At 46.1% G+C, this 19,331-nt stretch overlaps 1 protein-coding gene across 3 annotated transcripts in view; it reads right to left on the bottom strand.

Moving 5' to 3' along the window:
• Rbpms (RNA binding protein, mRNA processing factor) overlaps positions 1-19,331 on the bottom strand; it is a 159,664-nt gene that overhangs the window by 51,382 nt on the left and 88,951 nt on the right. For all 3 annotated transcript variants that reach the window (XM_036209247.1, XM_036209246.1, XM_036209245.1), the window contains exon 5: positions 4,067-4,217. In XM_036209247.1, coding sequence (XP_036065140.1) covers positions 4,067-4,217 — 151 coding nt within the window. The remainder of the gene's footprint in view (positions 1-4,066; positions 4,218-19,331) is intronic.

Consider the following 19,331-nt stretch of genomic DNA (forward strand, 5'->3'; position numbering starts at 1 on the left):
CAAAGGCCTTAAGTAGGTGTTGGCTGCCCCTGCCTTTAGGTATAATATAAGGTATGCTGCAAACAGTCTCAACTCAAAAGCATTTATTCAGTGAGATTCCACGTGCACAATAATAAACACACTGAAGTATACTTCTTAAGTATGTGCACTTCAGTGTTTCCTAAAAAAGATTATATCCTGGGGGGCGGGGGCTGCTAAATGGCTCAGCAGTTAGGAGCACTTGCTCTTCCAGAACCTGAGTTCGGTTCCCGGCACTCACAAACCACCTTAGCTCAGGGGGATCTGATACCCTCCGCTGGCTTCCACAGCCACGTGCACACACGTGGCACACATACAGACACGCATTTAAAGACTGCACGTTTTTATAGATCTTCACTCTGTAGCTCCTTCCACGTTTGTGGGCAGAAAGCAATTACGATCGCATTTAAAAACGTAAAAGCAAATCCACGACACGTTCAAACATTCCAGGTACACTTCTAGTTGCTTGATGTTGAGTGCACAAAGGCGGACAACTCCAGGAGCCCTAACTGTGAGGAGCAAAAGACACATTTTTATGCACACATATCAATGTGATTACACATAGCTGGGTCTGGTGGGACAGGACCATAGTCCCGGACATTCAGGAGCTGAGGCAATCACTTCAAGTTCAAGGACATGACGAATTATATGATAAGGGCTACGAAGCATACTAACTTCAAACTAATTTTTGTTTTGTTTTGTTTATGTTTTTCAAGATAGGGTTTCTCTGTGTAACAGCTCTGGCTGTCCTGGAACTTGATCTGTAGACCGGGCTGGCCTCAAACTCACAGAGACCTGCCTGCTTCTACCTCCCGAGTGCTGGGATTAAAGGTGTGCTCAAACTAATGGTCATATTAGTGAAAATATAGTTACTCTGAGCACAGAGACACACACCTATAAGTAGCACTGAGAGGCAGACAATCAGAAGAATGTCCTCAAGTTCAAAGCCACCTTAATCTATCCTGAAGCTTCAGGCTAAGGCTACACAGAGAGACTTTTCGTGATATGCTGCCCTTACCACCCCCAAAAACTAGTTAAGAAGACATACTATTTTCCTGGGATTGTATCATTTACTCTTTCTCCTAACCCTACAAGGAAGGACAGCTGGCAGCAGCCACACAATACTGATACCTATCAACCCACGGGAAAGAACACCAACCCAAATGCTCTATAAAAAGAAAACTAGATTACATCTTGCATTCACCTGCTACCCAACACGCATTTATGCCTTCCTAATCCTGACATGGGTGATCTTGTGATATGGCTTTATTAGCTCTCAGAACCATCATGTGACGAAAACCTAACTTTCTTCTTAGAGTTGAGAGGGCAGGAGCACAGAAAGATCAAATGCCTTTGTGAGGGTCACTAGACTTGACAACAGCTGTCAGATACCTCGGGATGTACAGCCAAGGCCGCCACCACCCCCTCACACTCTACAGACCTGGTTCCTCACGCTTTCCCCCATCATGAATGAAGCATGCAGGATTAGCACATACAGGAGCCGGGTGCCACCAACGTTAAGCTCTCTCATGTCCTTCACAATGGGGCCAAGATTTCCTAACCACTGCGACTGCCTCCAACTTCTTGGATTGACAGCTCTGTTGGGCAGGGCCCACAGCTTCTTTCCCAGGATGGAGTGCACTGGGTCCCCATTTCGGTTCAACAGGTAGTGATTTAGAGAGAACTGAGCACAAGTAAATGTTTGCTGTATAATCCAATCAGAGAACACGCTTCCTTTGGGGATGACAAAGACCACTTTCCAGGCTCATCAAGTGAGAGCGCTAACAAAAAGCAGCATTCACGTCCCTCTGGGTTGTTCCAACCTCCTGATTCTCAGTCCACTGCATCTCCACCTGACAGGGAGTTAAAGGGATCAACGCTGTACGGTGTAACCGGACCCACCCGTCCACATCCACGCAGGCACTGCTAGTCTGTGATGTGGTTCTCAGAAAACGGTGACAGTGGAGGATATGGAAAATGACTGTCCCCAGAGGGACGTTAGCGGATGACAAGGTCAGCCGAGTTACAGCGGAGGGCTGTTTGTCAGGGCCTCTGTCGTAAAACGGAGCTATATAAAGAGAAAGCATGCTAACTTTAATTTTCCCAAGAAAACACTATTATCAGATTGTTCAAAAAATAGCCTTTTGGTTGATTTGGAGGGATAGGGATGCCCTTTTTCCGGTGAGGGAGGGGGGCTGAAATCCACTATATAGCTTAGGCTGGCCCCAAACTTGTGGCAATTCTTCTGCCTCATCTCACCAGACCCCTACACCGCCCCGGCTCTGTGCTGGAAATTACAGGTGTGAGGTACCACACCCAGCTTCCAGTCTGTGCTGCCAGGGTCAGCCCCAGTTATGATTGTGCTGTGGAGACTATCTGATCACTTTGAGTTCTGCTCCATTCGAATGGCAAGGGAATGTGTAGTGTGGCCAGACAGCTGAGCCCTGCTGACATGCGTTCCCCTCCGCCGCTTCCCACCAGCCTTGGTGAGCAGGCGGGCTGTCTGGTCCCCAGCCTCCGGCTCCACAGGTCTGAGTTCTAAGTAGACATGAAAGGCTGAAACTTGGTGTGTCACTATGGTGACACTTCCTGTTTGAATGAATCATTTCAAGTGACGCTGAGATCCAAGGCAGGCATATTTCTTTTCACACAAACCAAAGCACTCTAAAAGTATTCTTTGTAAATGCCCTATGGAAGAATCTTCCAGACACAAAGATGGATGTCAATGTTTCCAGAATTCAGACAGCAAAATTCAAAATTTCAACTTACTCATCCACCTAACTAACTAACTAACTAACTAACTAACTAACTAACTAACTGTGTTACCAAACACTGGTCTAAATGGTCAAGATGAATTACGTGAGAGATGCCCTTACAGCCTTCTCTAATGCAACCACTCTATGGAGATGAAGTTCTAGTTACATTTCTTTCCTAAATATTCAAGTTACTTAGGACATGAAAAAAGTAAAATAATTTTCCCCCTGTTATGACTTTCTTTTGTGGCTCCATAAAAAATTTTGTGTTTGGCAGTGGGAGGGGATGAAACCGTTATCTACTGTTTCCATGCCAGCACGAGCTTTTTTAGGCTCACTGGGCTCCAAACAGTTAGCATCCAGGAGGATCTGACTGATTTTGATGTGCACATGACACCGGCGAGCAGAGCCCACGTGCCTTTTCATTGCACTGAGAAGGGCATCTCCAGGGAAGCAGGCAAGGGGATCAGAACTGTGTGCTTTGGAAAGATCAAGAACCACGAGACCGAACATTCCAGATGACTGTGCGTCACCTGGACTTGAGTGCCCTGCCATGTTAATCACGAATGGCAATGAAAGGAAAGATTGAAAGTCCGTCTCATGCCTCACTTCTGCCACTGATGGAGGTGCAGAAAGAAAATGAAGCCAGCCTTTTAAAGTTACTCGCTCAAAGGCAGAAGTGATAGACTGTACCGTTAAGGGCAGAAGCTCGTTTACGTGGGCTAAAAAGCTTGCTCAACAATTAGCCAGTGTCCTTACATAAATAATTCAAAACAGGAAACCTAAATTTCTCTGAAACTTTACGGATCTCAGAATGCTAAGCTCTGACTGCTCTGGATCTACAAATTTTCCGCGTCCATTACTCTCCTGAAGGTATCATAACAAGACAGCTTGCTCCCGCGGGTCTGCTTCTTTTGATATTTTTCTGAAGCCAAAGAACTGATGTCCTTCAGCAGAGTAAAGAGAACGCCGAGAACCAGCTGCTCTTCCCAAGGATGGGGGCAGGGAGGGCAGTATGGACCCACGCACAGTGGCCGACGGCATGTCAAGGAAACCCAGAAAGTGAAAGTCCATCTGGAAGGCGCAGTTCTGTTCAAGCTGAACCATTTTTCACAATGGCCAATCACCAACACAGTGTCGTCCTCAGAACTTAGGTAGAGGAACAGGCTGTTTCGTCACCAGAATGGAAAACGAGAACCGGCTGGCTTGCCATCTCACAGTGTTATCTCACAAGCAGCTCCCAACCATTCTCTGCTGTTGTTGTGGTTTCCAAAATGAAAAGTAGATCAACTTACATGGCTCTCTGGCAATGAACTGAGGTACAGTGTTGGGCAAAGGAGTACTGGGGTTTGGAGTCCCTACGAGTTTGTTCTTAGCCATCTTCGTGTTCGCCTTAGCAAATTCTAGTCGTAGTGTTTGCGGGATTTCAGGATCGAAGCGGATGCCCTTTGGGAGAAAGAACAAATGGAAGATGTAAACCAGCAGGTAACAAAATCAACGTACATGTAAACCCTGGCCTATCGGGGAACAAGGTCAGCAAAGGCTCTCGTATTTACACAGAACATGGAAAACCCACACAGTACAGCGTGGCCAGAAAGCCAGGCAAGCTTAGCTCTCGCCACCAGATTCTTTAGTTTCATGGATGTGCAAACATCCCTGTTCTTCCTGGACACTGTCCAGGCCGACCTTTCAAATGCAGACCAGCAAATTCGTAACACAGCTTAAAAGCTTTGACTGGTGGCTGCTACTGGGACCAGAAAATATCGCTTCGACCCAGAGAAGGACATGCTGGGCAGCAGTGAAGTCTGACACCTGAAATCCTGAGCGGGCTGCACTCTGCACGACACTATAAACAATCAAATTCTTCAGTGCTTTTAGTGTCATTACCTATAAATAGAGGGAAAGAACTCTGTCTCCAATTCAGTTTTACAAAGGTAATACAAGTCCCTGAATACTCAGAACCCAGGAATTAGACAGCTGCAGTATTTTAAATGTAACTATTATCGTTTAATCCCAGTTACTGCATGAATTCGCTAGGCTTGAAGTGGTGAAATCCTGATTTCTTTTATGGTTGGTTTACAAGGTATGAGGAAACAAAAGACTCCCCATCACTGCGTTGCAGTTGACCTTTTAGGAAAAAAACATGTTTCAGCCCCAGCCTGGTGGCGCTCGCCTTTAATCCCAGCACTCAGGAGGCAGAGGCAGGTAATCTCTGAGCTTGAGGCCAGCCTGCTCTACAGAGTGAGTTCCAGGACACCAGGGCTACACAGAGAAACCCTATCCTGAAAAAGCAACAATAAAAATCATGTTTCACTAAAGCAGATTCCAGGCACTCTAAACTACAAGATTTATGTCAAGTAGATTTCAGGACCTTCTCAGGCAAGAATGAGAAGCAAAACTAGGAGTCTAATGAAAACCATTCAAGGCCAGGAATCTGAGACACTACCATCTGTGTCAAAAAGGCACCCCGGATTCAGACCCCACGTTTGTCTCAGTCCTAAAAATGGAGTGTGCCAGGAACACAAGCTTTTCATTTCCGTGGGCCTGATGGTCTCTCACATTCCTTCTTTTCTTTTAAAACCCTATCTTTGGAGAACTTCATCTACAAATACTATACGTACATCATCCCCTGAACCACTTCCCACCTTCCTTCCCTGTGAGGAAAGTTAGGGCTCTTTCTACAAGAAATTAGTAAGAGTCTCTGCAGACAAGGATGAATGACTCTGAACTTCATTCACAGGTTCAGTTCCAAAGACACAAGGGACAGTGGCTGCTAGGAACAGGAATGAGGAGCGGAAAGCCTCAGGAAACCAAAGTCCCGACCCAGAGACACGCTGGAGGGAGAAGAACTTACTCCTGACTTTGTTATTTTGGGGAAGGCTAGAACACGGCGAGAGGTAGGGGGGATTGCAGTTCTATCATCTAACCAATAAAAGTGAAAAAGGGAAGTATCAGTTTTGTGAAGTAACTAAACAAAACACAAACACAAACCAAAGTTAACTCCAGGGTCCTTTCTTAGGAAAACCTCTGTATTGTATTACCAGAACATACATAAGGAGACATTTCTGAAGCAGTGTTTGCCTGTCTCACCAACTTACAACTGAGACACACTGCATCCTATCAGACCTATTATCACTGGTTCACATCAGTAATCTCAGCACTTGGGAGGGAGCTGAGGCTAGGGGATTATTAGCATGAGTTCAAGGATAGCCTGGGCTACAGAGTGAGATCTATCTTTAGCGAAAACAAAACAAACAAAAACCAAAAACCAAAACAGGCCGGGCAGAAGTGGGAGCCCACGCCTTTGGTCCCTGCACTAGGGAGGCAGAGGCAGGCAGATCTCTGTGAGTTCAAGGGCAGCCTGGTCTATACATCCAGTCCCAGGGCAGGCTCCAAAGCTAAACAGAGAAACCCTGTCTCAAAAGCAAAACAAACAAACAACAAAAAAAAAACCAGTACAGTTACCCTTACAACAAATTCCATATTCCCAGATATGAACTCAAGAAGTGTCTTTGCTGAGAGGCAACTGTGTTCCCCTGGAGGCCTTGCACATTCACACCAAAGCATGGCAGACATGCAGCAGCAGCAGCAGCAGCAGCACACTTCAGGGAGTCCTCTCCAACACTAAACTCCACCAACCTTCTTTGGAAGCATCTTTTTTAATCCTGAGCCTGCAACAACCTGAGGGCCTGATAACAGAGCCTCCTGGGTCCTGTCAACAGTCCGCTGGAGCATTTAACCTTAGATCACGGGGATGAACATCTGAATTCTATGCTTTAGCTCACTTACTCGTGGTCTGCAATCCACCAAGACCATCAATGTGCTCGCCTCTTGCACAACCAACCTGAAACATGCTGGGCCGAGTCTCCCTCCTCCCTGCCCCCTTCTCATACCCCTCTCTTGTTTGAGCTAAAATAACATCAACATCATGTTCCAAATCAAAGTTCCAGCATCTTATTAACAAAAACAAAACAAAGCAAAAAAGCTCAGAAGTTAAAATGACCTAATTTGTTTGGCAGCTTATTGGGAGGCCAGAGACTCAGAATACAAGCCACATTCTGCCAGCATCTTTAGCAGCAATACCATATTTGGTAATCAATATCCTGCTCCACTAGGTTTCTATCCATAGGGATTAGCCAAGTCCCAAACATTTTAAATGGTACAGGATGATGTGCTGGGGAGGGGAAAAAGAAGATGGAATATGCCACGGGGGGGGGGGGGGGAAGAATACCTTGTGCTTTTAATTAAAACCTAGTAAGAACCCTCCCTCTCTGGCTACAGCAATGTGGTATGAAAAGCTGTCAGGGTCAGCGCAGAGCCAAGTGAAGTAGGGACTCCCCGCTGCCTCTGGCCCCCCAGCTAACAATTTATCACAACGCTGTATGCTGAAAAGAACCTTTCTCTTCAAAATGCAAATGGCAGTGAGGTTACATGGACCAGAAAAAGATACACTCTAGATATCAGTATTAATGTGGGGATAAAGAAACTGTTATTCAAAAGCCACCCAATCCAGCTGCCACAGGGGTAGGCCAACAGTCTCCATCAGTTCAGATTGGGTATGACCTGGAGGCCCAACAGGGCTGCCTGTGTGAGAAGACACAAGGCTACAGACAACAGTGGATCCTTGGTAGTCTACGGATATCAGAGAACACAAGGGCAGTTTCGGGAAAGGCTAAGTGCCTGGGAGAGGGGGAAATGATGGTGACAGATGCAAGGGCTGAAGTCAGGAGGTGGCAGGGACCAGGGACGGAGAGGGTTATAGATCGCGGAGGGAGTGGGCAAAGGTGAGATCATGCAGGGGCTGTTCAGGCACCGGGGCCTCTGCGGTCCATGTGCGGCTGAGGTCCTCACACTGTGGTACACTCAAGATGGAGTGGGGGACTTGCTTTGTTTGCGATGCTGGGTCATTTGCAGCATTTCTGGTCTAGGACCAGAAACTGACATGTTGTTGCCCGTGCAGTGATCACGTGACTCAGTGGTCTTTTTGCTGTGGTAGGCAAGATGAGCTCCATGAGCATCCACGACAGACCAGGTAGGAAGTAATCAGGGCAGCTGGTTGGGAAGGTAGCCCAACTGGTCCTCCTCTAGACTAGGTACTGGGGGACCATTGTCTGGGCACTGTGCCCTTGCTTCTCCAACCATAGCTGATTACTTAAGGGACAGACACTCCCCTAGGTGACTGAATAATCTCTCTTGGGACTGAAACCTTGAGACACAAAAATGAAGGTGGCCAGAGCAGTCACCTCGCCTCTCATGGAGAGCACTGTCTGGGAGTGCTTCTTTCTACCAGCCAGCCCAAGCTACACAGTGAGTAGTTGATCCCTAGTTAAGGGGGTCTATCAATCCTCAGCAGTGAGTTTTAGGGGTAGCAGAATCAGAAAGAGAGAGAGAGAGAGAGAGAGAGAGAGAGAGAGAGAGAGAGAGAGAGAAGGAAGGAAGGAAGGAAGGAAGGAAGGAAAGAAAAAGAAAGAAAGAAAGAAAGAAAGACAGTAAAAAACGAGGCAGTAGTGATATACACACACTTAAAAGATGTCCATGGGTTATATTAAGCTTTTGTTGTAAGAAAAGAGACACGGACACAGACTGGGTTATTTGAATTCTTACATACATTATTTTATAGTCATAATTGATAAATTTATAAAACTCAACAGTTATTTTCAGAAAAAAAAGAGTCGAGGTTGGTGGATGCCCATGAACCACATGATCAGTAAGATGGCTGGCTGCCAATTCTGATATCCGGAGTTGGATCCCAAACACACATGGTGGAGAGAGAGTTTTCTCCTCCACTTCCACGAGCTGTCCTCTGACATACATGCTGTGGCAAGCATATCAATCAAAATAAATAAAACAAACCCTTTTTAAAAAGATCCCATCAGAAGCTGGCATAAAGGGCTCCTTACAGGGCAGTGGTGGCGCACACCTTTAATCCCAGCACTCAGGAGACAGAGGTAGGCGGATCTCTGTGAGTTCGAGGCCAGCCTGGGCTACAGAGGGAGTTCCAGGACAGCCAGGGCTACACAGCCCAGAGCAGGGCCACAGAGGCATCTTAGCCTACCACACTCAGCTGGCATTTTCTGTCTACCTTAATTAACGATGCCGGGCCAGTGAGATGGGTAAAGTGGATAAAGGTGTTTGCCATGTAAGAGTAATGACCTAAGTTCCATCTCGGGAACAAAACAAGACTCTGCAAAGTTGGTCTCTGCTCACACGTGTCATGGCCTGCCCGCCTGCCTTCCTACCTATCTTTTCAAAATTACTGAAAACTAACTCCCAATTTAGACAACAGGTATGTAGCACAAAGAATTCCTGCTACCGCACACAGGTCCCTGAAACGCCAGTGTATTACCACATACACTTCATCTTTCCATTACTTTTCTGCCTCTATATACAGCTTGTACCATTATTTAAGTTTTATGAGTAATGTATAACATTACTGCAGCTTGACTTCCTAAATTCTGTGTTTTCTGACCCAAGATCTAATCAAGAATCATCCAGAGCACATACCTGTCACCTGCTCAGTCTCCTTGACATTTTAAGAGTACTGGCCCTTTGTTTTGTAGACTGTTTCTCATTTCTCCCTCTCTTTCTCTCCCTCACTCTCTCCCTCTGTGTGTGTGTGTGTGTGTGTGTGTGTGTGTGTGTTTTCTGTTTTACATTCTGCATTATCTCAATAGGCACACAATGTCATTTTGGACCCTCCATTAGTGACAGGAGCTGTGATCACTTGCCACATTTCCTGAATGTAAGGTTTCTACTGTTTTGTTTCTGAGTTTGTTTAAAGACAGTGAGAGGCCCTACCTTAGCCTCCACAACACTGGGATTACAGGCCATCCTCAGGAGCCACCATGCCTGGCTAGCTCTTCTTAACTGCCAAGTTCCTTAATAGAACGATCCCTTCAGGATTTAGGAACATCTCACTTCTCATCACACCTACCATTAGTTTAAGACTTACTTTTGATTCTTACTGGCTGACAAATGGTGGTTTGGTAATCTAATCATTCCTTTGTTGTTTGTTTTTGTTTTTAAGACAGGGTTTCTCTGTGTAGCTTTGCGCCTTTCCTAGAACTCATTCTGTAGCCCAGGCTGGCCTCGAACTCACAGAGATCCGCCTACCTCTGCCCCCGAGTGCTGGGATTAAAGGTGTGCGCCCCCCCCCCCCTGATCATTCCCTTTTTGTGTGTTGTTTTTTGTCTCTCTATGTAGCTCTCTCTGGCTGTCCTGGAACTCATAGACCAGGCTGGTCCAAACATCCTTTTGCTTCCTGAATGCTGGAATTAAAGGTGTATACCAGCAAGCACGGTTCATTCCCTTTCTACATGGTAATTTTCTATTCCCAGGAAAGTCTTTCAGTTGGACCCTTTATGAGCCTGTCACATCAGTCCTGACGTACAGGTTCATGTTGTGTGATTATAATTCATTACTGTATGACTGCCAGCCTTATTCTAGCCAAACCTCATCTCGGAGGCTTTCCCATCCATGGATTCAACTGTTTGCAGACTGAGAACATGCGCCATCAAAAAGGGGGGAAAATCCAGAATACTACTTTTAAAAAGATTAAAACTATCCAATGTGTGGTGTGCTAGTTTTTATTGTCAACTTGACATAACCTAGAGTCAGATGTTAAGAGGGACACTGGAGTGAGGAATTCCCAGATCAGACTGGCCTGTGGCCATGTCTATGAGAGATTATTGATGACTGATGTAGGAAGCCCGACCCACTGTGAACGACAACTACATATAAGAAAGCTAACTGAGGCTCAGCGCAGTGGCACATGCCTTTAATCCCAGCATTGGGGAGGCAGAGGCAGGTAATCTCGGAGTTGGAAGTCAACCTGAATGACACAGAGTAAGTTCCAGAGAAACCCTGTCTTGGAAAAAAAAAACAAAACAACAAAAAAACTAAAACCAAACCAAGGGGGTGTGTGTGTGGAGGAAGCTAGCTGAGGATCAGGGTTCAGTTCTAGCACCTACGTGGTGGCTTTCAATCCTAACTCCAGTCCCAGAGTATCTTAACATCTTGACACCCTCTGCTGGCCTCTGTGGGTACTGCACACACATATGTGCAAAATACTTATACACATAAAATAAACAAATTTGGTTATGTATGGTAGTGCATGCCTTTTGATCAGTGCTTGGGAGGCAGAAGGAGGAGGCTATCTCTAATTTTGAGGCCCAATCATGTAAAAAAAAGTTTACATGATAAGCTCCAGATGAGCAGGACTACATAGTGAATCCCTATCTTTAAAAACAAAAGGAAGAAAAATTAAAACAATAAAACAAAAGCGCAGAGCCCCTTATCTGAGCTAGGCACTGGGCGGGCCAGCAGAGTTCCCCCATAGTTTCTGTTTGTGTCCTGCCCTGGGTTCCCTCAGCGATGGCCTGCAACCCCCTCCTCCCAGAGCTGTTTCAGTCAGTGATGTATCATGAAGGAAAGCACACAGCACGCAGTGATGCACGCCCTGGATCCCAGGACCTGGAGGCCAAGGCCACCCTGGGCCAAAGTGAGGTTCTGTTTCAGACAGCAAGCAGGCATATACATACTTTAAGGACACTGCTCATGTGCCGCCTGCCATACCGAGGTCCTTTCTTGTCACTGTTCCTGAACAGTACCAGGCAGCTGCAGCAGAAGGAGCTCCGAGTTCAACCTTCGACTCTGGGTGGAGACACGGCATTCTACACTGCCCCAAAGACTGTAAAGTTACAAAAGCACGCAAGTGTTTTTCCCTTAGGAGTTAGCTCAAGGAGGCCTGTTAACTGAGTGACAGGAAACCGTCTTGTGGGAAACTGATGCATCTGAAGATAGCTTAAGTACTGTTATCTTTTTAATGAGATATGTGCTCATGCACCCCAGAAGACCTTCCCTCACTGCAGTCCCTTACAGAGTCTCATTGCTAACTAAGTCTGTAGTTCTGCATTCTAACTCAAAAAGAAAACTAATTTTTCCCTTTCCACCTTTTATCTCCTTTGGACACCAGCCAAAATCCTGAGCAAGCTGCCCAACCACTGCATGTCCTCTCTTCTGAAGACCCCTGCCCCCTCCACACAGCTGCTGGCAGACCTCTGCTTTCTTGTGTTCTAACTCAGGGCTTTCTTCCTCTTCTCCACCTTCCTCTTCCTGGCAGCTGCCGGGAATTACAACCTGCTTGCCCTGTCGAGCTAATAAAATGGTCCTCAGGCTTCCTTCTGGGTCTGTTTTAAAATGCTTTTACCACCAGACTTAAGAACTCACAAAAGGAAGCCATTATTCCTTAGTAAACTCTAACCCCAGCCCCAAACTCTAATTAGTTTACTGATAGGCAGGGTCTTAAGCTCCCCAGGCTGTCTCCACGTTCCAGTCCTCTTTGCCTCCCCTTCCCAAGTGCCTAGATAGATTATGGGGTGCCACCACACCCCAACCCACCAATTCAAATGCGTGCTCAGATGAGCGGCCATAGGGAACTACCTCTGTTGGTGAGCAACACATCATTCCCACTCTCATTGTCCACTCGAAGCCACTTCTGCTTAAGGGTGATGGCCACTTCTGGTCTGCATACCCACTCGCTCCCTCATGTCTAGTGACCCATGTTTCTCTGTGACACACACACATCAAATGACAATTACAGGAGAGGACATGTCCCAGGCACAGCTTGCTGAGACTTTCCTGGCCGAGTCTAGCTTTTCTCAACTCCAAGCGGAAATCCTTTTCAGCTTTAAGGAATGTTGGGGGTTCCAGAAGCAGCCCAGCCAGGTGTGTATGCTGAAGGGGGGAAGAAACAGCTTTTGCTTAAGCAACAGTGTTTACCTGACCCATCTTACTTTCAAACAGCGAGAAGCAGAATGCGGGGAAACGCGTTTCCTTTTACAGTCATCTGCTTGGCTCTTCCTTCCTTAGCCTCAAGAACCATCTGACTCAAGGCTGGAGAGATGGCTCAGCTGGAGTGGTAGTACCCCTCCTGCAGAGAACCTGGGTTTGTCACCTCCACCTCTGTAATTCCAGCTCCAAGAGATGCAATGCCTCTGGCCTCCGTGGGTACTACTCACATGCACATACAGAGAGACACACATGCACACACGCACACACTTAAAATTAAAGCAAGCCTTTTTAAAAATCATCTGACTGCTATGAGGTTAGGATAATATCAATGGAACTGCCATCACAGATCCCAGAAGGAACCCAAGAAGGTCCTCCAGTCAAAGGCAGGCTTGCTACTGAGCTAATGACCTTTCTAGACTAATAACTGAACCTGGATTGTCTATTGTCCTGTCTGCTGCACAACTTTGCAGTTTCTGGCTGTAATCTCTCATATTCTGGAGTTTTGCAAGTATCTTCTGGTTTTTCTAAGCATAGACCCCAGGAAACACTTAAGGCTGCTCCACAGCCCACAAACAGCATCTTTACGACCTGGGCTACCTGCTAATGTCTGTGAGCCTGTCTTATCACTAACTTATGTCTTATTTCTCTTTACAAAGGCAGTACTCTCCTGGAAGGCTTAAGAAATCAAACAGTATAGTGAGACAGGGAGGGAGGGCCAGGAAAGTGATTTCCTGTCCAATTATCAGTAAATACAAGCACTGAACAATTGAGTTGAGTCAACAGCGTTGGTTACTGTAAGCAGTAGCAACAGAAAACATTCCCCGGGGGAGGAAGCGCTAACCCAGCGCTGGGTAAACAGTGGTGAGCTGCCCTGATCCTGTGGAGGTTTGCCTAGGTCTTTAGATTCAAATTCCGTGAGATCATCAGTTGGCAGGTCTTTACTAAACAGTGACTGGTTTCCCAGCAACCTGCTTCTATAAGAAACTCACTTCTCTCCCTACGGCTGAGCAGAGCCAGATACTAACAGTTGAGAGAATGACTTCTGTTACCCATTCTGAAACACTTCAAGTTTTCCAATCCTAACGGTATGTGGGAAAGCCATGGGCAGACTATTCAGAGACTGGAGGGGGTTTAATTATACAATATTATGTTCAAAATATTGCTGTTGGCTGGATGAGGTGGCACTTGAGAGGCCAGGCGAGTTCAAGGTCAAGGACAGCCCAATCTGTGCAGTGAAACCCTGTTTCAAAACAGATTTCTTCTACCGCAAAAAAAGCATCTGAGACTTTTCCTGCACTTCAAAAGTAAATTCTGTACCCATTAGTAATTATTCTCTGTCTCCTTTTTCTCTTCCAACTTTCCCCGCTACAAGGACCAATAATGATGTTTTCAATCTGTATGCATTTTATTGTCTGGCTTGGATAATTCAAATAAATAAAATGTAGCCTGTAGTCTTTTCTAACAGGACCCATTATCAAGAATAATGTTTTCCAGGTTTGTTTATTTATTTATGTGTTATTTCAGGTAGTACAACAGTTATCTCACTGATTTCTTATTGTTGAATAATAATAGTCTACTGTCTGGATACTGAATAGGCACATGCTATTTAACAGCTTTGGGGGGGCAGTTAACGGCACTGGACTGTTTATTTATATGTGCATACATACATGCATCTCGGTGCCTGTATGGAGGTCAGAGGACAACTTGTGGGGAACAGCTCTGTCCTACCACCAGTGGCTTCTGAGACTCAAACTCAGGTTTGTCAGGCATGGCCACAGAGACCTCAACCCACTGAGCTATCTCTCTACCCTGTTCCAACTTTTTTTTTTTTTAACTGTATTATGAATACGCCCACTACAGATACTTGGGAATAGGCTTCTGTATGAACATGTATTTTGACCTCTCTGCGCGGAACTTTATCACGAGGTAATTCTACATTAGCTTTCCAAAGCTATCAGACCATTCCAATTCCACCACCAATGCCCAAGCATCCTGATTTCCCCACACCCTTCCTTGGCCAGACGCTACCTGTTGCCTATCTTATGCTCACAGCCTACAGGGTGTGAAGTGATACACTGTTAGAGTTGTGATTGGCATTCCTCCATGCTGCTGGATTTCACGAGACCTTATAGAAGAGGAAGTCTACTGTTTGGTCACAGGGAGAAAGAACTATCCTGGGGACAAGCTTTCAACAGAATAGAAGGACATTAAATGGCTTTTACTTTTAGAAATTAAAAGCTAATTTGGAAATAAAAGCTGTCTTTTAATGTTGTTGATGAGCATGCTGTTTCCACCCCAGTCCAGCAGGTAAATATACACTTTAAAGACGCTCCGAGGTCCTGCAGGGGCTGAAACATGAAACAGATTTATAGTTTTCTTGAGTGTTATCAGCTTTCACGTCTGCCAGCATCATAAAATGGATTAGAAGCAGACTCTAGACAGCCCTTATGCAAAGCTCTCCCTAGAGGTCTGTGAAAACAACCTTTTCATTCGGCTGAGCCTTAAACACTGAAAGGCAGGGCAAAGACACCCCCCCTCCCCGCCCCCTTCATCAATTACTCTGGAGTGGGTAGGATTCATTCAGAGACAACAGCCTGTAGCTAAAGGGAGAGCACCAGCCTGCTGCCACGTAAATCAAAGGGTGACTCAGCAAATGCAGGAAATAAAGGGTAAAGAAATTCACCACCACAAAAATCTCTCTTGCATCGCTGTTATTTCTAAGGAGGAATTAGAAATTGTCTAATTAATAAACACCATTGTGTCCCAGCGAAAATCTGCAATAATTTAAGAAATGGTGCAGATCCCTTAAGAAAGCAGGGCTGGGTTCTCTGGTGCTCAGTAGAGGGTTATCTGTACGAGGCAGGAAATTCACACTTTTAGAGCTGTGAATTTTGGAGACTTCCTAACCTAGTGTGTTCAGTTGTGGACAGGGCTGTTCATCGGCCTTGCTTCCCAGCCAAGTACGGATAACTGGAACTGTGAGGGTATTTGAGGGCTGCTGACCACCCGGCACTCAGTGAGGGGAGGGAGGGAGGGGTGAACCAGGTCTACCTGGAACAGCATACACCCCTCGAGGGCCTGGGGTAGAACTCGGAAGTGCCTGACCAGCATTCACAGGGCCTTGGGCTCAATCCCCAGTAGGAGCTGGAGGGTTAGGTCACGATCCTCTGCCACGTGAAGAAAGGAAGAGCCATCTGCACTGAGTAACCCACTCATATCCCCAGGTGCTTAGAAGCCACTAGAATTCAACTTTCTGTTTCTCCTGACCGGGACAGGTTTGTTTTATAAAGCCCACATTGTTCAGATAATAATCAAGGTGGTTGTTCATTCTCCTCCACTGTGCTGAAACCTGGGTGTATGTGGGTTCCAGAAGAGAATGAACAATGGGAAGCATCCATTAGATGTGACTGCACCTCATACCTTTCCTAAATAAGGATATTGCTGGCAGAAACATCGGGACTGTTCATACAGGGCTGCTGGGCCAGCGCCCGCTGAGAGACAAGCGCAGACCAATCACACCCTGTTCCTCCTAATCCAACTACCTTCAAGACGTGCTTGCCCTGGCTTCAGCTCAAAATAATCTAATTTAAGGCTCACTGTCCGTGCTTGAGTTAGACCCATGTGACAGTATTTCTACCTCTCCATTAGTGAGATGTGGTTACACTTCAATGAACAGACCCCTTCCAAGGCTGTCTATGGACATGTGGCCGTGTGGCTGCTGGGTTCGGCTGTCATGGGGCTATGAAACTCAGGGCCACCTCCCACCATTTAGTCAGTGGATGAAAACCTAAGAGGATCCTTTAAAAATCTCAAACTTTCTATTGCTTTGAAAAGTGACGGATGGGAAGGAGTATTAGCCCATGCTAACCTAGAATGGATCCAGAGGCTTAGCCATTATTTCCAGAATGTGTACTTCTTACCTCTGACAAACTAATATCTGGGTACTGCAATACCGTGCCAGGGGTCTAATCTCATCCTTAACCGAGTCTGGGAATTGGACGATATTTCCTAGTGACCAGGCCACTTTGTTAAATGCAAAGCACCCTCAGCTTTCTCTCATTTATGTGATGAAATGGCATTCAAACCCACCTCCACATTACCCCCCCTCCCCAACTAAGCCAGATGCCTCAGGTTAGGGATGCATGCATGTGTCTGAACAGCAGTGGGGAACCCCTCATTACTGCCCCAGGTGGTCTTGCTTGATTAATTCCCTTCCACTTTCTAGCCAGAAGTAGTTAAGAAAGCCAGTGGTCCAGGGATATCACCGGCAGTGGCTAATTACGGAGGCAATTATGAAGTAACACCTTAGGTAGAGGTCACCGCTTTGTGGAACTTCCTTGCAAGCAAGCTTTTACTCCGTTTATGGGGAGAGGTTTGGGGAAGTACAGTTGCCTGGAACCAAACACTACCTTTCCCTGCTGGGCTCTGCATTCTGGACTTCTCAGCTGAGAACAGTTGCCGGGCTTGCTGAGTGTTCCCTAGGGGTGGCTAGACACTGGATGATATTATGCAGACCCCTGAGGTCCAGTGCTTACCAGCACATGCTAGTCCTCCAAATTCAAAGCCTCCTTCCTTCCTGTCATTCCCCCGCCTCCCCAGCCTTTTTTGGATAGGTGTTTGGGTCACTTATGGAGGCAAAGGAGGACATTCATACTGGGCTAAAATTCCCAGTTAGGAGTCAGCAGTGAGACACCTGAGCTGTGGTCCAATCTATGTTGTGCAGTTTGAGAGAATTCTTTTAGTCCACATGGTTTTTCTTCTTCCATGAATGGCTGAACTCTGTTCTACCTCGAAGGCCTCACCTCTGCTGGCCGACAGTCTGACTGCTCCTGGGGGCCTGGGCAAACTTACAGACATGGATCCTCTGGCTCAGGACTAAGGCAGACACCAACCTGGCTATCCACACAAGCTAAACTGATTTTCACTAGGACACATATACTTCCTTTTAGCCAGGAACCCCTGTGCACATAACCATGCCTGAGGAGAATCTGCTTTGTATAGGGTGACTATAAAGCCATGACAGGGCCTTTAAAGAAACTATGAACTCCATCTTTAACATGTCAACACAACCAGTTTATTTTCCAAAAAGTCAAGAGGTCACGAGGGTTTGAACTTTTGCCTCTATGTTCTCAGTGTCTCCTGAAAAGGATGATTGAAAGATCTGTACCCTGACAATGACAGGAAGGGGCTATCTACAAGCCAAACACACCCAGCCAGCTACTCATTAAAGCAGAATTTTACAGCGTGGCTTTGAAATAGATATTATAGGAAAAGGAACACAGGCCAGAGTGCACATGGTACTTTTACCCAGGGATTCTGACAATAACATTTTCACTCCCAAGAGCTCCGGAGGTAAACAGGGGCCACTGCTCTGGAAGGGACAGATGTGTCCTGGGTATCACAACACACAAATACCAAAGTGGCTGTGGCAGGCCTGAGCCTACACTCATTATCTTCTCTGCCTTCCTCACTGTTGGGGCAATAAACACATCTAAGCATTGTCCTTTCCCCGTCACAAAGTCAGGTTTACTCCTAATATTTCCATTCAAACAAATGGGAAGCAGAGGAGAGCTTCCACGGGACCAGTGGATGCAGCTCAGATGGCAGAGTGCTTACAGAGCAGACAGGACACCCCAAGTTTGAGCACTAGCACCCCACTAGCTGAGTGTGGTGGTAGATGACTGTACTCTTAGCATCCGAAGTGGATGCAGAAGGATCTGAAGTTCAAGGCCATTCAAAATTACACGGGGAGTTGATTAGCAACACTGTTTCAAAACAGAAAACCAAAGCCTAGAATGTACAGCCAAGCACAGAATGTACAAGCCAATATCATCATCACCACCATCACCACCACCATGATGGGGTGATATATAGAGCAAACTTGTGTGACCTACACGTGCTTAATGTTGGCCAAAGACACTGGACACCAGAGAACCTGAAACACTCAAGTTTTTTTGTTGTTGTTGTTTTGGAGGGTAGGAGAAAGGAATCAGTGAAGCGTGTCTACCAAGTACTTTGCTGTACTTAACCAAGGCCTATGTGGGACTTAGTAAAAATTTCTGAGATTAGAAATCGGGTAAAGAAATATAAAATAGGGGACTGTAGAGATGGCTTGGGGATGAGAACACCTCTGCCCTCCCAGGGGACCTGAGTTTGGTTCCCAGTACCAATGTCCAGTGGCTTTACAAACAGCCTGCACCTTGGTCACACTCAAATGACATAGGCAGACAGAGACAGACAGACAGACAGAAATTTTAAAAAAATACAGACTAATAGACACCATAAGTAACTCATCAACCTCCATGCTAATGCAGGTGACCTTTACTAAATGCAAGGGACACAACAAGAGAAAAAGAAGGTGGGAAGGAAAGGAGATCAGAAGAAGGTGATGGTGTAAAACCCAAGTGTGCGCGCACACACAAGAACATATGTGAACGGAAAATTGTGAAAGAATACATACGTTATTAAAAAAAAAAATCAAGAGCAGAAACAAAGGTCTGCCAGTGTGGGGATGTACTGGTCTCTACATTGTATGTTCACCTATGAACACACGCTTAGATCACTGCCCTTGTTAGCCGGTCTGGATTATTGAACCACGACAGTCAAGAAAATGTATGTCTCTGGTCATAGTGCAGCTGACTAGAGGCCAAGAGGACTATGTGTGAATTCACTGTACACTGCAACTTAAAAACTGGCTGAACAGTCAACGAGATGCTCGGCAGGTACAGGCTACCTGTCCACCTCTGCCGATCCGCGCTTCATGCCTAT

The sequence above is a fragment of the Onychomys torridus genome, chromosome 17 (genome assembly GCF_903995425.1).
Source record: "Onychomys torridus chromosome 17, mOncTor1.1, whole genome shotgun sequence".
Classification (NCBI taxonomy): domain Eukaryota; kingdom Metazoa; phylum Chordata; class Mammalia; order Rodentia; family Cricetidae; genus Onychomys; species Onychomys torridus.